Source organism: Eulemur rufifrons, chromosome 2 (genome assembly GCF_041146395.1).
Source record: "Eulemur rufifrons isolate Redbay chromosome 2, OSU_ERuf_1, whole genome shotgun sequence".
Lineage (NCBI taxonomy): Eukaryota > Metazoa > Chordata > Mammalia > Primates > Lemuridae > Eulemur > Eulemur rufifrons.
The window spans coordinates 57,164,105-57,187,289 of NC_090984.1; the positions used below are offsets into that span (position 1 = coordinate 57,164,105).

At 37.1% G+C, this 23,185-nt stretch overlaps 1 protein-coding gene across 3 annotated transcripts in view; it reads right to left on the bottom strand.

Annotated features, from left to right (window-relative positions):
- Positions 1-23,185, bottom strand: part of SLC12A6 (solute carrier family 12 member 6) — an 87,907-nt gene that overhangs the window by 13,731 nt on the left and 50,991 nt on the right. For all 3 annotated transcript variants that reach the window (XM_069484811.1, XM_069484801.1, XM_069484822.1), the window contains 13 exons: positions 18,333-18,427; positions 14,618-14,749; positions 13,415-13,561; positions 11,969-12,023; positions 11,310-11,440; positions 10,319-10,560; positions 8,430-8,644; positions 7,423-7,581; positions 7,148-7,246; positions 6,812-6,869; positions 2,995-3,169; positions 2,588-2,706; positions 1,174-1,272 (listed from right to left, as the gene is read on the bottom strand). In XM_069484811.1, the coding sequence (XP_069340912.1) occupies positions 1,174-1,272; positions 2,588-2,706; positions 2,995-3,169; positions 6,812-6,869; positions 7,148-7,246; positions 7,423-7,581; positions 8,430-8,644; positions 10,319-10,560; positions 11,310-11,440; positions 11,969-12,023; positions 13,415-13,561; positions 14,618-14,749; positions 18,333-18,427 (1,726 nt within the window). The remainder of the gene's footprint in view (positions 1-1,173; positions 1,273-2,587; positions 2,707-2,994; positions 3,170-6,811; positions 6,870-7,147; positions 7,247-7,422; positions 7,582-8,429; positions 8,645-10,318; positions 10,561-11,309; positions 11,441-11,968; positions 12,024-13,414; positions 13,562-14,617; positions 14,750-18,332; positions 18,428-23,185) is intronic.

Below are 23,185 nucleotides of genomic sequence, written 5' to 3' on the forward strand. Positions count from 1 at the left end.
CATTTTTCACTACAAGTAAATAATTGACTGAATTTGTAAACACTTATACTTTAAAGTGTAACTAATGAGAAACATCCTATACAATGTGTGAGTTAGCTTTGTCATTCCCTCCTTGACAAGGAATTTTAGCAAGTGTTCTGTGGTCAGGGACGATTAGTAAGGGTCTCAGCTCTTCTCTTTGCTTAGCTTTCCACTTCCTCTATGTTTAGTAAAGTAGGAAATTTAAAGTATAAACCTACCATTTCCCTTTTTATTTTGGAATGGGGGGTAGTCCAGACTAAACTAAAATCCGATTACCATTTACTGGCCAGGCACCTACATGGAATCAGGGAGAATGTTTCTGGGAAATTTCTGGTGGGTGATATTTCTTTGTCTTTTTTTTTTATGTTTTGATTATTTTATTATTTTTTTTAATTCAGGAATTTCAAAACATTAAGGGGGTACAAAAATTTCTGTTACAAGGATATGCTGTATAATGCTGCAGTCAGGGCTTTCAGTGTGCCAGCCACCAGGACAGCATTCATTGTACCCAATGTAAGTTTTTACCCCTCACCCCACTCCCACCCTCCCCATATAGGACATAATTAAAGAATGCTTAACTATGAGTGAAAACAGATGCGAAAGAGATGGGATGGTAACTAAAAAACTTTCATGGCTCCTTCAGGATTGAGGAGACTCGACCACAACAGCAGCAGCAGCAACATTTCACTGGGAGCTTTACTATGTACCACGCACCATGCTAAGCACTTTAGATTTACTAGTCCCGTTTACAAATGATTAAAATGAAATTTTACATCGTTATGTGCTCTGCTGAAGGTTACAAAGCTAGGAAATAGTGGAGCTGAGATCTGAACTTGGGCCACCTGATTCCACAGCCCTAAGTGGGAAATGGGAAAATAGTATGCAAAGGGAAGCTGGTTTTAACCTGAAGAATGTAGCAGTCTAGAAATATTTATTTTGTAGTTTTGATCTTTAGTCTCAGCAGATAACTTACTATAAAGTGATACAGGAAAAATGGGATAGGAGGATGGGGATTCAGGTGAGAACTGTAAGTTGAAACAGACAGTATGGAATGGCTGGCCAAGAAAAAAAATTGCATCAGGAACCCAAAGTTTCCTAGTTTTCTAGTTCAATGATGTGGGGAAAAAAGAAGAAGAAAAAAAGCAGACTTACCAGTGGTAGTAGCGGAATCGGGGTCTCCAATTCGGTGTTCTAAGTAATGTTTGCAAGGCACATGCCAAGTTCACAAAGAGGTAACACATGAGAAAAAACCTGTCAGAATAAAAAGAGTAAGAAGAATGATTATAATTGTAAAATAATTTTTTTTAAAGTATGAAGTTTATTGACGAAGGGCAAGATAGGTTTACAGAGCACAAGCAAGATATGTTTGCCACAGAACAACGAACAGACCCTTCTGTCCTAATAAAAGGGCTATAATTGTAAAATAATTTTTTGAGGGTTATTTTAAATAACTGGAGACCTTTTGCCTGTTTCTAGACCACTAACCCTTGATTAAGTAGCAAGTAGAGAATTTACACCTCTTCCCACAAACCTGCTCATCCTCCTAAGTTTTCTCTCTCAGTCAACGACAACCACTCTCTACCCAATTGTTCTTGGGATAATCCAGGTTTCCTCTTCCTTCCTCATCCTTGTTCCAAATTCACTTGTCAAATCCTGTAAATTCTACCTATTTAAAGCTCTCTAAACTTCTTTTCTTCCTTTTCATCTCTCATTTCTTCTTTCTAATTAGCACTGCCAGCTCAATTCTAGTCTCCTAATCCATCTTTTATACCAAACAGATCATTATAAAACATAATCATTTTGTTCTCAAAAGATTACCCAGCACTTCCAGGTTAAAGTTCCAGGTCCTTTGTGATCTGGTTCTACCTACCTCTGTGGCCTATTATTGCCCTAACATGCTCCCTCCACTCTAGCCAAGTCAAACTACTTTTAATTCTCTGGATGTGCTACATTATTTCATTCCTCAATTGCTTTATACGCACTCCCTGACTGGAACATTCTTCACCCATTTTTTGCTTAGCAAATAACCAGTCATCCTTCAAGATACAAGTGTCACTTCCTCCAGAATATCTTTCTCGAGTCCCAGTCTGTTTAGATGCCTTGCTTTGGTGTTCCTAGGGCACACAGTGTTCACCTTTACCACGGTATTCATCACACTGTACAGGGATCACTGGTTTCCTTATCTATATCAGTTCCTTAAGATTGTGTCTTATCCATCTTTGTATTCCCAGAATACTGTATTACACAGGGCCAGGCAGGTAGTAAGTCATCAATAAGTCACAAATGAATGAATAAAAAGCTAACAGTAGTGGTAAAAGATACAATCAATTGATAATGAATCAGAAATGAAGGCAAAGAACTTTTGAAGTTATATATAGGAAAAAAACATAATAAGTCACAGAAGTGAGCCTTACATGAAAGTTGTCAGGAATGTTTTTTAAGTGAAATTACAACTGTATTTGGTGTATTCTGTTGTTATCACTACTGTTATATGATAGATAGAAATTAACATGTATCATAACATATATCTAAACAAGAATAACTGAAGAAAATAACTGGCTCTTACATGGAAAGAATTGGGGCCACAAGATCCAGAGAGGCGATCAGGATTCCCAGCTCTGCAATGGCAGCAGTTAGAAGCAAAGCCCAGGTAGGTTCCCCATTGGCTTTGCTGTGGCCAAAAATCTGTGCATAGAAAGGAAAAATATCAGACACAGGAGAGTTGAGTCAGTGCTCTTGATTCCTCTATCCTAGAGTTTCAGACATCTGGAAGATAATGGTGTTATAACTGTGATATTTTTTAAACACCTTTACAGAAATCACATATAAACTCATATTAGGGATTTAGAATGTCTTGTACCAAAACCCCACATCTCCACATTTATGATCTATTAATTCCTAAGCCCACAAGGACCACACTGTTTTTCATAAAACCTGGGAAAAAAGAAGAAGGCATAGAAAAGGGTCACTCACCCTTAGAAATGGTATGATGTTATCCTTGGCAATAGCCTGTAGTAGCCTTGGTGCACCTGTGAGGCTCTGAAGTCCTGCCCCACATGTTGAAAAGAAGGAGCCGATAACAATCACCCACGGGGATGGCCAAGATAAGGTGCCCACCACCAAATTACCTTTCACAGCATCCCCAAACCTGGGAAAGAAATAGAGTGGGTAAATTTAATCTGGAAATAACTTTAGACCGAAGACTAGAGAGATATTCACCTTATGTTTTTCTATTTATAATTTTTAGAGAATCAAAATTCAGATAAACATGAATATTAAGAAATGTAAAGGTAAATGGATTTGATTAAAAGGCACTGTTGGAAAAATATTAAGGAAAAATAACCTGCAGGGCCAGAAAATAAACTAAGCTTCAATTATAACTTTTCCCTTCAGATTATCAAAATACATGCTTTTGGAGAAAAATTGAGATCTCATTGAACCTATATTCTTTCTAAACATAGCACTTTCCTATGTCATGAAAAACTATGAATAAAACTTTTTACTGGTTTGAATAATGTTGCATCTTAATTTATACTATCCATTCTTCTAGTGTGGATTTTCTAGTATACAAAATACTGTAATTAACATTTTTATACAAATATCTACATTCACACTCCTGATTTTGTTTCCTTATGGAAGACTCCCGAGAGAGAGTAATTGTAACAAAAAGGATCAATATCAATACATCTCAAAATCATTATCAAACCGCTTTCCAGAAAGGTTATAATAAATTTTACTCCCACCGGAAGTATATGAACTCTCATGGTACATATATACTCCAAACCAGCCTTGAATGTTAAAATAAAAAATTAGCTCCTTTTTGTGCCCTTCCTTTGCTCTCCCTTTGCTACTACAATGGTCTGCTCGACATCTGCAGTGTATGTATCATGCTCTGTAAACCTATGTCTTGCTCTTACCCTATAATCCTATCTTTCTCTTCTCAATAAACCTCATTTTCGTGTTTGTCTTAAAAAAAAGATTAAGATAGGCCGGGCGCGGTGGCTCACGCCTGTAATCCTAGCACTCTGGGAGGCCGAGGTGGGCGGATCGTTTGAGCTCAGGAGTTCGAGACCAGCCTGAGCAAGAGTGAGACCCCATCTCTACTAAAAATAGAAAGAAATTATATGGACAGCTAAAAATATATATAGAAAAAATTAGCCGGGCATGGTGGTGCATGCCTGTAGTCCCAGCTACTCGGGAGGCTGAGACAGGAGGATCGCTTGAGCTCAGGAGTTTGAGGTTGCTGTGAGCTAGGCTGACGCCACGGCACTCACTCTAGCCTGGGCAACAGAGTGAGACTCTGTCTCAAAAAAAAAAAAAAAAAGATTAAAATAAAAATTTGAAAGTCACTGCTAATTTGATGAACAAAACATGGAATCTCTGTCTACAGTCCTCCGCTCTACCAGCTGAGCTATCGAAGGGTGCGCAAACATGGAATCTCTGTTTAATTATTGTTTTAACAATTTTTATTAAGTATCACGCAAAAACTAGTAATGAGCAAATAACAAATGCACATCTCAAAATTTCCATAAAGCAAACACTCATGTAACTGCAGGTCAAGAAACAGAACACTGCCAGCACCCAAAAGGCTCTCTCATGCTTACTCCCAATCACTAGCCCTTTCTTTCTCCCCACTATCTGTTATCCTGACTTTTAATACCATGCAGTTTTACCTGTTTTTAAACTTTATAAAAATGAAACACAGTACATATGTTCTGTATCTGGTTTCTTTCACTTAGCATTGTTTATGATTTTGGGGGGTATACTGCTATAATTCATTTACTTTTATTGCCGTATGGTTCTCCATTGCATGAATATATAATTTATTCATTCTACTACTGGTGGACATTTGGATTATTTCTAGGTTTTGGCTATTAAGAATAACGCCACTATGAAAATGCTTGTGCATGATTCTTTTTTTTTTTTTTTTTTGAGACAGTGTCTCGCTCTGTTGCCCAGGCTAGAGTGTCGTGGCATCAGCCTAGCTCACAGCAACCTCAAACTCTTGGGCTTAAGCAATCCTTCTGCATCAGCCTCCTGAGTAGCTGGGACTACAGGCATGCGCCACCATGCCTGGCTAACTTTTTCTATATATTTTTAGTTGTCCTGCTAATTTCTTTCTATTTTTGGTAGAGACAAGGTCTTGTTCTTGCTCAGGCTGATCTCAAACTCCTGAGCTCAAACGATCCACCTGCCTCGGCCTTCCAGAGTGCTAGGATTACAGGCGTGAGCCACCGCGCCTGTGCATGACTCTTGATGCACATGTCCATGCATTTCTGTTGGATATACCTAGAAGTGGAATAGCTGAGTCATGGGTTTGTGAATGTTCAACTTTAGGAGATAATTACCACTAGTTTTCCAAAATAGTATTCCCATTTACTCTATCAATAATAATTTTTATATTATGGTGTAATTTACCAAACCTCTATAAATCCCCCATTACAATAGTATAGTAATATACTATACCATATATGTACATATACACATCTACATATATATATATATATATATACATACACACACACATACATATAAATATATATACACCCTGTGCTGCTTAGAGCTCAATCTGTAGGGAAGAGCAATATGAAAATGAGTAGCAGCAATATAGTATCGTAAGGGCAGTAACATAGTATGTTCAAATATAGTGGCTAAACAAAGGGAGGAGTGGTTATCTTCATTTGAGTATAGAAAAGTTTTATAGGAAAGATACTTAGCCTAGTCTTAGAGAACAAATGTGACTCAGCCAGGTGGGAGAAACCTATTCTAAGCGAAGGAAACCACACAGAGAAATGTGTAGATGCATGGAGATCTGAAATAAGACATACTTAACTCTAAGTTATGGCTGAAGCACAGGGAGCTTATGAGAGAATGGCAGGAGATAAGAGAAGAAAGACGTAGAGAGGGCCAGATCAGGGATGTGTTTAACGGCCTATGATAGGCTCCGAAGGAGGGAGGTTTGTACGATCAAATTTTGTGTTTTAGAAAAATCATTCTTGTGGCAGTGTGGAAGATTGGGAGGTGGTAAAATTGAAAAGAAGATTATTACAATAATATAGGCAAAAAGTCCTGAAGGCCTGTACAAAGAATGGAGGAAAGAATGGATCCATTAATGTTGAAAGGTAGAATTTACAGGGCTCAGAAACCAACCGGATGAGGGAATTGATGGAAAAGTCTGGGATGACACCTAGGTTTCTGTTTTAAGAGAGGATGAGTGGTGAAGCAATTAGCCAAGATGAGGAAAATATGAGGAGAAGCAGCAGGTCTGTCTAGGAATCTCTTGCAAAAACGTATTTTATACTCATAGGTGAGAGGAAAGGAAAAATAAACACAGCAGCCTTCATGAAGACAATGAAGAAAGTAAGTTTCAGGCTTTTATTTAGAATGCCAAACAGAATTACATAGATACTTTTCTCTTATTGAGGAGATAATAGAGACACTGAAAAGTTTGTTTTTTTTTTTTTTTAACTTGCCCTTCTTTACTTTTGGTATGGTTTCCCAACTATACCAAATATAAATGTACAGGGAAGTTGCTATTATTCAGACAAATTCACTGCTTGTTTGAAGAGCTATATTCACTGCATCTCACACATTTATAACAACATAGTGACCCTTATTATTTACTAACCTTTTTTGGAACAATATACACATACATTTTTTTTCTTATTGTTAGTCATGATTGATACCTCAGGTTGGGTTTTTGAGTTTATAACTGTCTTGGAGATATGTGGAATGATCAGATGTCATAGAAGACAGACATATAATTGTTACAAAGAAATTAACTACTCACTTGTCTCTGAGAACAACCCCTTCAATACATGCACCAAAAAGGACAACATTGCTTAAATCTATCATATTAAGAGTCAAGGAAACTGCTATTTACCCTTTAACATGAGATAGAAAGTAGACATTCAGGATATTTCTTCTGTCAGTAAAATGAGTTGATAAATTCACTATTCCTATAAATTCTTTCTTGAACTTTGTATGTGTAGTGGCCAGATTATCCGGCAAGAAGTGAGGTGGTAGAAAACAGATATCCTTATTACCAGAATAAAAATACTGATCACCCTTGTTCTACTGGATGTTCCCATGACTAAGACTCAGACTGGAGCCATGAAAAGGATACAGACAAACGAGGTGGTCAGGATGGCAAGGATAGTACCAATGGGAATAGACTTCTGAGCATCTTTCAGATCTCCAGATCTGTTTGATCCAGCCATGATACCTTTAGAGAGGGGAAAAAAAACAAGTTAATTTCCTCAGTTCCTGAACACTTTGATATTCATACTGATACCGAAAACTAGACAAATCTAGGAATCCTGAGAATATAATTCTGTCTCCTGAGAAAAATCACTCTCTGGGTCTGAAGCTTCTAATATAGACAACAACCTATCTGCTTACCTGTGACAGAGGGAAAGAAGATTCCCACCAGAAGAGTGAAGGAGGTGGTGATGTCAACAAGAACATATTCATGGTTTAAGCTGCCTAAGACATCAGAAGACTTGGCTGAGGGCTTTTCAATGATCTCTCCCTTGGGTAGATAATTACTCCAAAGATTCTCTGCAGTGAGAAAAAGGGAATATAAGCAACAGCAGTATAGAGAGAAGATAATTAGATAATTTCCTATCCAAACAACATTCAAAATCAGACTCCTCATTTATACAGTTTTTAAAGGTGTGTTTGCTTCTGCATGAGTACATATACACTATGCATTACATAATAAAACACAAATAAAAACATAACGCCCCTGTAAGAAGGAAGTTCCAAGAAACAAAACCAAAAACATGTCCTCCTCGTCCAGTTCAAATATAATTTGACAAAATGCTTTGGTACATACAAATGCAATTAACTTCACTAATGCAAATTAGTAAAAGTTAAGAAGACTCAAGCTGAATACCCCTCAAAGCCCATTATGCCTTTTTATTAGTCACCAATGCTGTTTCTAACACTATAGTGTGAACTTGCTTCCGTGCAAAGAAATTTGTAGAATAATCGTTTAAGACAGAAGTCTCATAACGAAAGAGTTTTAGGAATTTAGCTGAGTTAGGAAAACACATATGTGAATGTGGTGACATTAAATAGTTCTGTCAATGTAGGAATAATATTGGCAATTTTACGACAATACACAGAATATTTTATCTTATCCTAGGTTAAAAAGTGACTTATTCAGCTCTGCTCTCAAAAGGAGGTAAATTTTAGCAGATGATACTCTGTAAAGGAGTCCTGAATAAGGATAATCTTACTAAGGGAAAAGCAGAAATATGTTGAATTAAGAGCTGTGTGCTGTGCTTAAGGAGGGAAGTGGCACCATAGCAGTGAGTCTTCATGAACAATACAAGAGTCTAAGATGCCAAAGCCTATTTTCCTCAGAGAACAAGAAAAAACTTCTCCAATAACCTCTAACTTACCTGTAATGATACCACTAGCCAATCCAGGAATGCCCTGGATTGAAGTGACATTATTGTGAACAAAGTATTCATCACAGGTGGCATTGAAAAACTGACTTGAGTTACAGAAGAAGCCCCATAACTTTGATGGGACTGTCATGTTGTTTATTTCCTTGGTCTTAGAGCAAATGTCAATGTGTCTTGATGAAAGGGTGCGGTTACCCAGCATGCAGACCCTAAGTGAAAACAAACAGGAAGAAAGATCCAGCAAGAAAAAAATACACCAAAAAAAAAAAAAAAAAAAAATAGCTCAGTAAAGGAAAAAAAAAAAATCTCATCTCTAAGAGTTTCTACTGTCATGGGTGACTAGCACTGTGAATGGTGACTGACATTTTCTGATAATTTAATCTTTACAGCAATCACACAATGTATTAGTACTGGTATTTCTATGTTGGGAAGGAAGGAACTGACTTCAAGGAGTTACAGAGTTAACTGAAGGTTAGGGAAATATGTAAGGTATTTTGCCCAAGGTCATAGGTGGCAGGCTGGAGTGACAGAATTCAAATTGAAGAACTATCTGAAGACACTCTGCTGACTCATCTTCTGAAGTTTTTAGGCTAAAATTGTTAGGTCTAAAAGAATCCTGAAGTCCTTTTGTTCTTCTTATTAAAAAAAAAAAAAAAATGCCTCTATTTTTTTTGGCCTAGAAAAGCCTTACATTGGTAACAGTCCCCTTGAAAATGTTATGCTAACGGTTAAACCTTCTGGCTATTGTTGTGAGGACAACAGCTTGGCTAGAATTTTTAAAAAGCACGTATCTCTATGGCCTAAGAGAAAACTGTTCTTGAACTTAAGCCTAGACCCAGTGGGAGTGAGGGTATTTAAGGATAATACAAATATTAACTGCTGGTTTTATTTTTCTCTTTAACCCAGAGACATAAATATGAACAAAGGAATAAAACATCCACAATTAAAATAGTCCTCAAGTCAAACAAAGCAACTTTTAAAATCTGCAAAATGACTGCATAAATACCTAATGAATCATGTACCTATTAGTCAGCTTCAACAGCTCTCAACATTTCCCAGTCATATTTCACGTATTCCTCTAGGTTTTTTGTCTTGTTTTGCTCCATTATCTTAAAGAAGAGGAGAAGCCTCAAAGGAGAACTCGAGCCAAAATGGAATTTCCCAAATTGAGATATAGCCAGAATGTCACCTTTAGAACTTTTATGACTCTAAAAAGGCTCTTCAGCTATTTTACAGGCCCTAGATAAGCAGACTAAAAATTTATGATGGAATCTATTACTGATATCATCGGATGGCAAGTCAGGAAATCGCAGGGTTCATGTTCTTGCTGTGTCATTAACTAACTTTGGGGCAAGTCATTAAACCTTAACAGATCTGTCTTTTTGTCTTGAAAAATCTATTTTCTATAACCTGGTTAAATCAATATAGAACTGATGAGTTTGATCCCCAGATGATCCAGATAACTTTTCAAAGACAATCTCTGTAACAAGTTTACAAAAAACACTCAGTGTCAGCTAATCCTTATTAGGGGTGGGGAACCTGCAGCCTTGGGGCCACATGAGGCTTTCGGGATCCTTGAGTGTGGCCCTTTGACTGAATCCAAATTTTACAGAACAAATAGAGGGATTTGTTCTGTGAAGTTTGGATTCAGTTAAGGTGCCACACTCAGGGATCTAGGTTCCCGCCCCAGCAAGGAAGAGGACAGACAGAATATAGTTTGCTAGGAGTCTTCTTGCCTAGGCTGGGAAGGAAGTCTACGTGGGCTTATCTGAGAGGGAAATTTCGGGAAGACTCTATGATAGTCTGACTTGAAATGATCACACCACCAGATACTGGCAATGACTACCCAATAATGATGGCCAGGAAGAGAGACAGACACGTACGGGAAGTGTGGAGGGGCGAAAGAAGACTTGATGGCTCCAGCGTAGATGGCCAAGATGGACACAATGACACAGGCCAGGAAAAGTGAAGCAAACTTGTTCACATAGCGAACGCCGATAAATACCACTAATACCATGAGGACCAAAAAAGCTGTGCCATAGACACGCATATTATTTAGCATGGCTGCTGATTCCTTGAATGCATCATCACTGCGAAAGATGGCAGCCCGGGGAACAATATATACCTGTTTGGTGAAAAAAAAGTAAAAAATTAGGTCATTTCAAAATAATCAAGTAAAAGGGCTGTAGTTTTCCATCTTAGGTAGAAACAAAACAAAACAAAAGGCTGTAGTGGTTTTCATTTGCTTCCACAAAGGAAAGCAAAGCTGGGACAGAAAATGACTGGAGAATTAGCCTAATTCCAATTTGGATCTGAAATGCCTACGTAAATAGGATGTCATGGATTTTGTCTGTTTGGGTCTATTATACAAGCTGCTGTTCTAAATAACTACATTTCCAAAAGGTATAAAAAGGAATAAATGAATAATTTTATTCAGAAGGTTACATAAAATAATTATAATGATTACCTTGAGCTCTGCTTCTGCTATCACTACTTTAAATAGCAAAAAATATATCTCAGTGAATAAACAGAGAAATTAAAAACATTTTATTTCATGGCGATGAAGATATCAAAAGAGATAAACTTTATTTTACTTTTTCCCATTGGTTCAAGTCTTGTCTCCAAGACTTTAACTTCTTGGTTGAGGTGGAAGAGTGCTGGTGATTGGGAGGAGGGGAAGGCGTTGTCTGGCAAAGGGTAGCTACTCCAACCTTTCTACCTCATATTCACAGTAAGAGGCCAGCAACAGGTTAGCAATCCATCACCCAATTTATTCCTATAGCTGATCTCTCAGAAGCTTTGATATCAAAGAACAAAATAAACCCAAATCTATATCTCTTCTATACAGTAGACAAAAATTAAGTCATTACTCACCAGAAAGATTTCAATGGCACCAAGGATATACATGGCTGCCGCAAATGTGGTACCAAGATAAAAGCACAGGCCAACAGCCCCACCAAACTCTGGGCCCAGTGCCCGGGAAATCATAAAGTATGAGCCCCCAGCTAAAAGAAAAAATAGAAGGTAAATAGGATAAAGAGAGTACACTCTTAAGAAGAATGTAGTAAGTCACAAATAAGAATAAAAATACGTATGAAGGATAAATGTTTCCGGCTTCTGAAAACCATGAATGTGATAAAATGATTTACTAGTGGGAAGTAAAAGATGCAACCTTTATTTTAGGATATACTGCCCATCTAATGTGCCACATGAAGCATTCCAGTTATTACTTAGAAAAAAAATAGGAAATATTTACTATAGGCATCAGATAGCCCAATAAAATATATTCCAGTTAAAAGAAGCTTAAGAACGTGACTAAAAGTAAACCATTCTAGTTTAGAAAACAGAGATTTTAAAGAAGGTATCCTACAGTCAAATAGTATTAGTGTCTATGTCCTATAGGCCATTAGTCTGCTATAGCACAGAACAGACTAAATAGTATTCTATTCCCCAGAAGTTTGTACCTCTAGCTGTATAGCACAAACACAGAGTAATCACTGACAATCCCCAAAACCCAGTCTTGGCCTACTGACCTGGCACCACTCCATTAGTGGCAATGGCACTCATGGAGATAGCAGTTAACATTGTCTGTAGAGAAAGCGAAAGGATTGTTACTGTGCAAAGATGACATTTCTGTACTACTTTCCCATCTGTAGACCTCAGAGCACTTATCAGACATTTAACTCTACTTTCTTTTATGGGGTAGTTGCCTGTCATACCTAACGGTATGGAAATAAGATTATGTGGTCCCACTCATTGCACTAGTCACACTATTCTAATAATATCTGGAGTATTCTGTTAAAATACCCCTACATCATAATCAGCAGGTTATGTGCTATTTAAGAATTGCTAACCTCACCCTGTATCTCCTAGTTAAACAGGAAATACAGTATAACATACTCAAAAGAATAAGTAGGGAAACAACTTGGAAAATAGGTTAGAACCTGCCTAAAGGTAACTCTGACACCAAGAACAATATTCAGTAAGAAAGGGAATCACTGAAGGCTTTTGAGCACATATGAACTATATTTTAAAAACATTACCTGGTAGCACAGTATAGAATGAATTGCAGATGAGGAGTAGCTGGAGGCACAGTGACGACTTAGTAGGCTACTATAGTAGTTTAGTGAGAAGCAAATATTACAGTGGAGGTAGTGGGGGGCAAAAAGGATGTAAGAGATTTAGAGAGAGAATGGATTAGTACTGGCAGCTGATTACAAGAGTGAGGCAATTAAGGAACCAAATACAGCCTTGAAATTTTAAGCTTGAGAAACTTCAAAAAAAAAAAAAAAAGATGGTACCATTAATTTTAAGTCACTAATGATATGGACTATATCTGCTTGACCTGTTTTGGATAGTACTCAGCTGAGCACAACGCACAGGGAGGGTTTAATGGTTATAGTGATAAAAGAGGACAGTAGAAACCTATAATAAAATTGATAGATGTGGCTGGTATACAAAAATAGGAGGAGTTTAAATTAAAGGAAGATCAAAATGTTCTCGGTATAGTGAAGAGAAGACCTGGAAAGAACAACTGAATTTCTAAGGAAGGGAAGAGACTTCAAAACAAAGCACCCAATATCCCTCACCCCCCAAATAACTCTCAATTTTGTTTCTCAATACATACTGGAGTAGTACATCACATTTTCTAACACATTTTCTGTCACAACTTTGATGCTATTAACCTCAAATGGTTTGGATTCTGAATTCTTTAAAGATAGGGACTTTACCTTCTATATCCAATTGAAGTCATACTTTGTAATTTCTAGAATATCATATAATATAATAGATAGCAAGCGGTGAATAACAGGCACTAAATAACTGAAAGTCCTTTAGATTTTAATATTAGAATAATCTTTCTTGTTGAGATCATGAATCTTTCCCTAGTATTCTTTGTTTTATTCCCAAAGAGGTCAAGTGCATACACTTGGGAATTCGCAATGTTCCAGGTAATCTGCAGGAGCCAATGCAGGACTTACACAGCAGCAGCAGATAAGGACAATTGCAAAAGCCTGAAGAACTCCAGCTGTGCCTACCACCCATGTAAGGCGTAGAAAGAGGATCACTCCAAAAATATTTTGTAGACATGGGAGGTAGACACCCATGAAGGTACCCATTTGGGGGGTCTGGAAAGAAAGATGTTGACAAGACAAAAAAATCATATAGTCATCCCAAAGAGAGGTTTTTAGTCTTTTACTGTTATATAACCACTTGCATCCCAACTACCATATTAATCCCAAAGCACAGATCCTAAGTTTAAGCAATATCTTTAAAAAGGCACATATAAAATTTCCATCTTTCAAATGTTTATCACCATACTTTTATTATTCCTAGAGCTATATATTTTTACTTTACATAGGTTCCCACACATTTTTTTATTATACATAGGCATTTGGCCACAGATAAACTTTTAAGTGCGCCCCCAACAATTTTAAAGTTTTCTGTTTCTCACGGCTGTTGGCTCTCTTCATTTAAAAACAGAATAAGGACTTGATAGAATTGCTTCAGAATTTGGCAGAAATTCTTCACAGTAGTTGGTAAATAAAGTAAATGATAAAATGAAACTCTGAGGGCCGTTTTACCCCTTTTCATAGAGCTGAAGAACCAGAATGCTAAATTGAATGTCTCATACTTTCATTTTAAGACAAACTGATATTTGGTCTTTAAAAAACTCAACAACTTCACAACAGACAGATGGCATGGGCAGATGAGTGTGGACACTCTTCTCTTGAAGTGCTGTTCCCTCTGCCTGGGAATGCTCTTTTCCCACGTGGCTCACTCCCTCACATGAGCTAGATCTGTGGTCAAATATCGCCTTGTCCGAAGGGCTTTTCCTGACCAGCCTATCCAAAGCAGCATCCACCTCCATTCTGGCTCCTTTGCCAGTTTCAGTCTCTTTCCCCTGCTTAAATTTTTGTCAAAGTACTTATTAACACTTAATATTTTATATATTTTAACACAGTTAAAACAACTTAAGGACTGTCTCCCCACACTAGAATTCAGACTGCTTGACAGCCTGGACATTGTATGTTCTGTCTGTGCTATGACCCAAGTGCCCAGAACAGTGCCAGGCATATCTCTAGTGTTTAATAGTAACTGAACACAGAATGATGCCCTGGGTATTTCCTACTGTCTTACACACAGGATTCTTCTAATTCATCCTTGTTATTTTGAGGCCTCACCTTGGTGGGCTTCTTTTTCCCTTCTGTGATGTTTTCTGCCTCTTCATGTTCCTTCACTCCTTGTGTCAGATTAGTGTAGTTGGCCATGCGGTTGAGGAGAGAAGACACCTTTGGTCTTGTGTCCATTTCTTCCTACAAAGCCAGTAATATGGAAGAAATCAGTTATGAAGAACATTGAAAATAAGCATCAAATCATTTCTACCAAAAAACTGAAAGGTAAATGAAAAAATATTTCATACATAAATATTTTAAGAAAATTTATCAATGAGACTTTATTCTCCCTCCCTCTCTCCCTGCCACAATATTAAAAGATCACACTGAGGGCAACATGAATCCTTACAAAATTCTTTTTTAATTGAAAAATAAAAATTGTATATATTTATGGTGTACAATGTGATGTTTTGATATATGCATACATTTTTGGAATGATTATATCAAGCTAATTAACATATCCATCACCTCAAATACTTTTTTGTGTGGTGACACCATTTAAAATCACTATCTTAGCAATTTTCAAGTATACAGTATTAATTATAGTCATCATGCTATACAACAAATTTCAAAAACTTTTTCCTCCTGTCTAACTGAAGCTTTATACCCTATGACTAACATCTCCCTATTCCATCCTCCTTTCTCCCCTTCATCCCTGGAAACCACCACTGTATTTTCTGATTCCATCAGTTCAAATTTTTAGATTCCACATATAAGTAAGATCACACAGTAGCTGTCTTTCGGTGTCTGGCTTATTTCACTTAACCTAATGTCCTCCAGGTTCATCCATGTTCTCGCAAATGACAGGATTTCCTTCTTTTCTAAATAAGAATAATATTTCATTGTTTGTGTGTGTGTGTGTGTGTGCGTGTAAACACATATCACATTTTCTTTATACATTCATCCATTGATAAACACTTAGGTTGATTCCAAATCTTGGCTATTGTCGATAATGCTGCAATGAACAAGGGTATATAGCCATCACTTTGACATACTGATTTCATTTTGGATATATACCCAGTAGTGGAATTGCTGGACCATATAGTAGTTTTAGTTTTTTATTTTTTTGAGGAACCTCCACGTTTTTTCCCACTTATAAACTTCTTAAATGGAAACTTTCATTATTCTTTCTAAGAGCTATCTAAGTTTATCTCAGTAAAAACAAAAATTACTAGCCCCTACAGTAACCTAATAAAAAACATTGCTAATATGATTCTTAACTATAGTATCCCCCCTTTTTTTGCTACTAACATTTATGGTTATTATTTATAGCACCAAGCATGGACAGGGAAAGAGAACACTTTTGTGAATAAACTATTCACCTCAGACCTTTGCTTGAAGGAAGCTGAGAGAAAATATCATTTAAAAAATAGGCACATTGAGAGAAGTGGCACTTGCATCATTGTCCAAAGCCAGACAAAGATGGTGTTGGTATAAACCCGGCTCCTTTCAACAACCTAACCACAGACTCCATCAGAGCCCATGTTGTCTTAGATAAGACATACAGGTCCTTTTCATTATGTTGAGTGAAATTAGCCAGGCATGAAAGACAAATTCCACATGATCTCACTTATATGTGGAATCTTAAAAAGCTGAACTAATAGAAGAGAGCAGATGGTGGTTATCAGATGCTGGGGGTGGGGCAGGCAGGAAATGGGGAAATGTTAATCTGAGGGTACAAAGTTTCAATTAGACAGAAGGAATAATTTTTTTTTTTTTTTTTTGAGACAGAGTCTTGCTCTGTTGCTTCCGCTGGAGTGCAATAGCATCATCACAGCTCCCTGCAACCTCAAACTGCTGGGCTCAAGCGATCCTTCTGCCTCAGCCTCCCAAGAGGCTGGGACTACAGGTGTGTGTCTTCTTTCATGGCTGATTTTTCAATTTTTCGTAAAGACCGGGTCTCGCTATGTTGCTCAGGCTGGTCTTGAACTCCTAGCCTCAAGTGATCCTACCTCACTGGCCTCTCAAGGTGCTAGGATTACAGGTGTGAGCCACTGCACCTGGCCTAGGAATAATTTTTGAGATCTATTGCACAGCATGGTGACTACAGTTAACAATAACGTATTATATATTTCAAAATTGCTAATAGAGTAAAATTCAAATGCTCCTACCACAAAAAATAAGTATATGAGATGATATATGTTAATTAGCTTAGTTGGATCATTCTACAATGTATACATACATCAAAATATTACACTACACCCCATAAAAATATACAATTATTAGTTGTCAATTAAAGAAAAATGATACAGGTCTGCTTAACCTGGCAGCCTGCTTCCTACAGTGATTTTTGTTTAGTTAGTTCTAAAGTAAATGATAGTCTTCCTAAACATAGGGTGGAGAAATATACCGCTTTACACTTAGAAGAAAGATAATTCTAATAAAAACATTTAAATCATAGCTGAATTAGATTGCAAGGTTATCCATATGCCTGAGAAGTTAATACTCTTCTTCCTTAACTTCATAAACATTTGATTTAATGGCTACTCACTATAAGTAGATTATACACACAAAATTAACTATTACTATATCAACCAGTTACAAGTGTAACTGTTATATTTTATATATATCATATATATTATATATAGTATATGTTATACTATATATTATATATTATAGTATATATTGTTATATAATATATATTATATTTTAACATTGTTACTAAATTATCTGGCTTTTACTATTTTAAAACCAAATGGGGTAGAAAATGGCTATCTTGAGATCTATTCCTGAAATCTCTGTCCATAGTCTTCTCCCAAATATCACCTCAAAGAACAGCAACAACAAAAATAAATAAATGGGACCTGATCAAATAAAGCGCTCATAAACTAGAATCTCTATTGAACTCAGGAAAATCAGCAAGAAAAAAATCAAACAACCCTATCAAAAAGTGGGCAAAGGACATGAATAGAAACTTTTCAAAAGAAGATAGACTAATGGCTAACAAACATATGAAAAAATGCTCAACATCTCTAATCATCAGGGAAATGCAAATCAAAACCACAATGAGTGAGAATGGTCTTTATTAAAAAGTCCCAAAACAATAACTGTTGGCGTGGCTGTGGAGAGATAGGAACACTCATACACTGCTGGTGGGACTGCAAACTAGTGCAATCTCTGTGGAAAGCAATATGAAGATACCTCAAAGAGACACAAGCAGAACTACCATTTGATCCAGCAATCCCATTACTGGGCATCTACCCAAAAGAATAAAAGACATTCTATAAAAAAGACATCTGCACTTGAATGTTTATAGCAGCACAATTCACAATTGCAAAGATGTGGAAACAACCTAAGTGCCCATCAATACACGAGTGGATTAATAAAATGTGGTATATCTATACCATGGAGCTCTACTCAGCCACAAAAAACAATGGTGATATAGCACCTCTTGTATTATCCTGGATAGAGCTGGAACTCATTCTACTAAGTGAAGTATCCCAAGAATGGAAAAACAAGCACCACATGTACTCACCATCAAACTGGTATTAACTGATCAAAACTTAAGTGCACATACAGTAATAACATTCATTGGGTGTCGGGCAGGCGGGAGGAGGGAAGAGGGGACATGTATATACACACCTAATGGGTGCGGTGTGCACCGTCTGGGGTATGGACACGCTTGAAGCTCTGACTCAGGTGGGGAAACGGAAATATATGTAACCTAAACATTTGTACCCCTGTAATATGCTTAAATAAAAAAAAATTTTAAAAATTGTATTACCTCGAAAAGTGCCAAGTTTTTATCAAAATATTCATCTCCTTCTTCATAATTTGAATTATTGAGATAAGCATTTCGAGCTTTCTTATGCCCATCATCTGGAAAAGAAAAAGTAAACCCAGTTAGTTTCTCATTGGTAATGAAGAAACATCAGCACCAAATAACTACATGTTGATTCTATATTAATATAAACCATTTTCATATTCAAATTTAATCGCAGAGTAGTAGAACTCAATCAGCAGTACTTGGAGAATGTGACCCCCTCTCCAGCAGGAGCCAAAACAAATCTTTAAGAAGTAAACGTGGCCCAGACTCCACCACTACACAATATATCTATAATATATACATGTAACAGAATTCAACTTGTACCCCCTAAATTTATTATAAATGAATAAATAACATTAAAGAACGAGGAAGGTAAACCAAAAATGAATAAATAAACATGGGTCAGTCATTCCTTTCCTTACCAATACAAAGTCTTTTGGAGACACTATTCTTTCAGAATTCTAGCCTATAGAAACCCCACTCTTTACCCAAATCTAAGAGGGAAAAATAGAATATTTATTATCTACTCAGTGCATAATACTATACTAGACATGGGCTACTCTACACTCTGCTGCTGTTGCTAATGGCAGTAAAAGCTCTCTGCCTCCAGAGCTGTCCGACCCTTTCTATATTACATTAGGTCATTTAATCAAGTATTATTTTTGTACAAACCCTTCCATTTTTATGTTAAAAGAGGCACCCAACAGGAATTTGGTGAATAAAATATTAAGGAAAAAAAAATACTGGGTCCCTAAGACAGCAGAGTTTGTGTTACTTGAGCACTTCCCTAACTTTGTTTCTTTATTATGTAAAAATTATATAATTACATAATCTGGTAGAAGAGAAGAGAGAAAATAAAAAGTTATATACAAGATATTAAAAAACTAAGATTTTTAATACTGAGGAAAAACATAACCAATATAAAAATTAAAGAAAAAACCCCACAACTTTAAATATACAAGATGGGCTTGCTTCCTGCAGAGACGGCATAGTAAAAAAGAAAGAAAAAAAAAAAAAAAAAAAAAAAGATGGGCTTGGGAAATAGCCAAAAAACTGTCAGAATTACTGGGTTATATCAAAGGACACAAGAGCCAACCTGAAGGGGTTCCCAATGGCCAAAAATGGGATAATATGAGCACTAAAAATAAATAATGCAGTTGAAATGCAAATACATGAAATTCCCAAAATGGTATTTTTAAAAATTAGTCAACTTTCGCAGGGTTGTTAAGGAAACAATACATTACTCTGAAAAACAATAAATGAAAAAAATCAAGCAATTATCCTATTTTTCTTATGCCAACTGTATTTCAGGGTAGCCAATACTTAAAAGAAAATTTCTGCCTTATAGAAGCATTCTAGTTAATTAATGACAGATGGAATGATAGAATTATGGAAAAAAACCCATCAATTAGCAACCTTAATGAAATAATAAATCAAGGTAATGATCATCAATGGTTGTTAAAACCATTAGGTGAAAGGCCAAGGTATAACCTATTAAAATGGATGGATCAGGGTGATCTGGAACCCAATGACCAACCTAAACATCACAAAAAATGGGACAACACAATCTCCTACCATAATACAATGAAAAATATCCTGTATAACCTATGATGTATTTTTACCAAAAGAATGGAAACTGAATCTAATCAAGCCTCTAAATCTAACTACTAGATCACAGAAAACACAAAGGAAGACCATGCTAGACATCACCACAAGAATATAATCACCAAATTCAGAATGTAAAACAAACTGATTTCTTCAACAAATAAATGGCAGAAACTAAAAAGGTGAACTTCTATAGATAAAAGAGACATAAAGAGACATAACAAGGCTGGTGTGGTGGCTCACGCCTGTAATTCCAACACTTTGGGAGACCAAGGGGGGAGGGATTGCTTGAGATCAGAATTTGAGGTCAGCCTGGGAAACATATCCAGACTACTCTAAAAGGAAAAAAAAAAAATAGCCAGGTGTAGTGGCACATGTCTGTAGTCCTAGCTACTTGGGAGGCTGAGGCAGGAGATCTCTTGAACCCAGGAGTTTGAAGTTACAGTGAGCTATGATAGAGCCACTGCACTTCAGCTTGGGTGCCAAAGTAAGGCTCTGTCTTTAAAAACAGGGGAAAAAAAAAAAAAGATTTATCAACCAATTGCAAGGTGTTAATCTCGTTAGGATCCTAACTCCCAACTAAACAAATCAAATGTGAAAAGACATTTTTGGTTGGGTGTGATGACTCACGCATATTGGGAGGCCCAGGCAGCAGGATCGCTTGAGCCCAGGAATTCGAGGCCAGCCTGGGAAACACAGCAAGACACCACCTCTACAAAAAATTAAAAATCAGCCAGGCCACTCTGGGAGGCTGAGGCAGGAGGACTGCCTGTGCTCAGGAGTTTGAGACCAGCCTGAGCAAGAGCGAGACCCCCCCTCCCCCGCCGCCCCCATCCCTACAAAAAAAAAACAGAAAAATCAGCTGGGCATTGTGGCATGTACCTGTAGTCCTAGCTACTTGGGAGGCTGAGGCAGGAGGACTGCTTGAGCCTAGAAGTTTGAGGTTACAGTCAGCTATGATCACACCACCACACTCCAGCCTAGGCAACAGAGTGACAACTCTGTTTCAAAAATAAATAAATAAATAAAAATAAAAAAATATTTTTATTTTTGAAATAATCTGAAAACTTTGAAAATATACTCGCTTTTTTTTTTAAAAAAGGAAAGTAAAATCATGTGACATCTGGAATTTTCTTGTAAATATTCTAGGAAAATTAGGTAGAGGCTTGAAAACAAATTTGTAATACTGTTGAAGCTGGGTAATGAGTTCATGGAGGTTCATTATGCTATTCTAACTTTTCTGTACCTTTGATATTTTCCATAATAAAAAGTTATAAAAAGAAATGCTGGGTGTGGTGGCTCACACCCGTAATCCTAGCACTCTGGGAGGCCGAGGCAGGTGGATCCTTTGAGCTCAGTAGTTTGAGACCAGCCTGAGCAAGAACGAGACCCCGTCTCTACTAAAAATATATAGAAAAAATTAGCCGGGCATGGTGGCGCATGCCTGTAGTCCCAGCTACTTGGGAGGCTGAGGCAGAAGGATTACTTGAGCCCAGGAGTTTGAGGTTGCTGTGAGCTAGGCTGACGCCACGGCACTCACTCTAGCCCGGGCAAGAGTGAGACTCTGTCTCAAAAAAAAAAAAGAAAAAAAAAAGTTATAAAAAGAAAGGAACATACAATTATTTTCCTCTTTCTAATTTTCTGAAGAAAATTCTGCAGAGAATGACACAGCTTAAAATTATCACCACTTCTGAGTAATTCATTTATTCAATTAATTTAACAGACATTTTATTAAATTCCTAGAATGTGCTGGGTACTGTTTTAGGTCCTGGCAGTATAGCAGTGGACAAGGCAGTTACAGACCCTGCTTTCTTTCACTGTTTGTATACTGAAGTCACAGAAGACAGAAAGTAAGTGAAAAAAAACCAAAAAAGACATTTCAAGAAATGATAAGTTGAATGAAGGAAATGAAACAAGAACTGGGATAGAGTGTGACTGGGGAGGGCAAGGACCACTCAGATAAGATCACTGGTGTGCTGATAAGCAGCCTCTCCAGAATTAAAACCATCCAACCTCTGATTTAGAGTATCTGACAACTGACATGGTTTTGGGAAGAGATGCACACAATTGGCTCTCAGGAGCTAACACGAGCTGGCTGCAGCACACTCCAGGCATCGGATGGTAAGGAAAAGCCTGCATTTCAGGCAGAGGGAATAGAGCAATTCTAAAAGGTCCTAAAGCAGAAACAATTTTAGTGGATTCATAAAGCAGAAAGGACAATATTGGCTGAAATAGAATGAGGAAAGGAGAGAGTATTTAAAAAGATAGAAAGGAGCCAGACCATGTAGTTATGGAGCAAATGGAGTTCTTCCAAATCCATTTATTGAACAGTCCCTCCTTTCTGACTGACCTAGAAAATAACAACCCGATGGGGTTGGGGCACAGAAGACAGTGATGTGAGAGTGTGCTAATAATGTTCTTTATTTAGGGAGCAGGGATAACATAGATAGCATTTTTTTTTTTAAGTAAGAAGAGATTATAAAGCAGCAAGAAAAGTGGGACAAACTGAAATAATAATTTAGGATGGCAGAATGGTTCAAACTGATAAAAAATATCAATAATTATAATGTAAATAGACTAATGTAATAGACTAAATTCACTAAAGATTGACAGACTGGATTAAACAATAAAATCTAGACATACACTGTTTATAAAAGACATAATGAGCCAGGTGGGGTGGTTCACGCCTGTAATCCTAGCAATTTGGGGGACCAAGGTGGAAGGATCACTTGAAGCCAGGAGTTTGAGACCAGCCTGAGCAAGAGCAAGACCTCATCTTTACAAAAAATAGAAAAATTAGACTCCTGGGCAACATAATGAGACCATGTCTCTACAAAAAAGAAAGCTGATATAATTTTATTAATATCAGGTAAATTAGACCAGATATGGTGGCTCATACCTGTAATCCTAGCAATCTGGGAGGCCAAGGTGGGAGGATCGCTTGAGCTCAGGAGTTTGAGACCAGCCTGAGCAAGAGCGAGACCTCATCTCTACAAAAAATGGAAAAATTAGACTCCGTATCCAAAGGAAAAAAAAAAGAATATCAGATAAATTTTTTTTTTTTTTTTTTTTTTTTTTTTTGAGACAGAGTCTCACTCTGTTGCCCAGGCTAGAGTGAGTGCCGTGGCGTCAGCCTAGCTCACAGCAACCTCAAACTCCTGAGCTCAAGGGATCCTCCTGTCTCAGCCTCCCGAGTAGCTGGGACT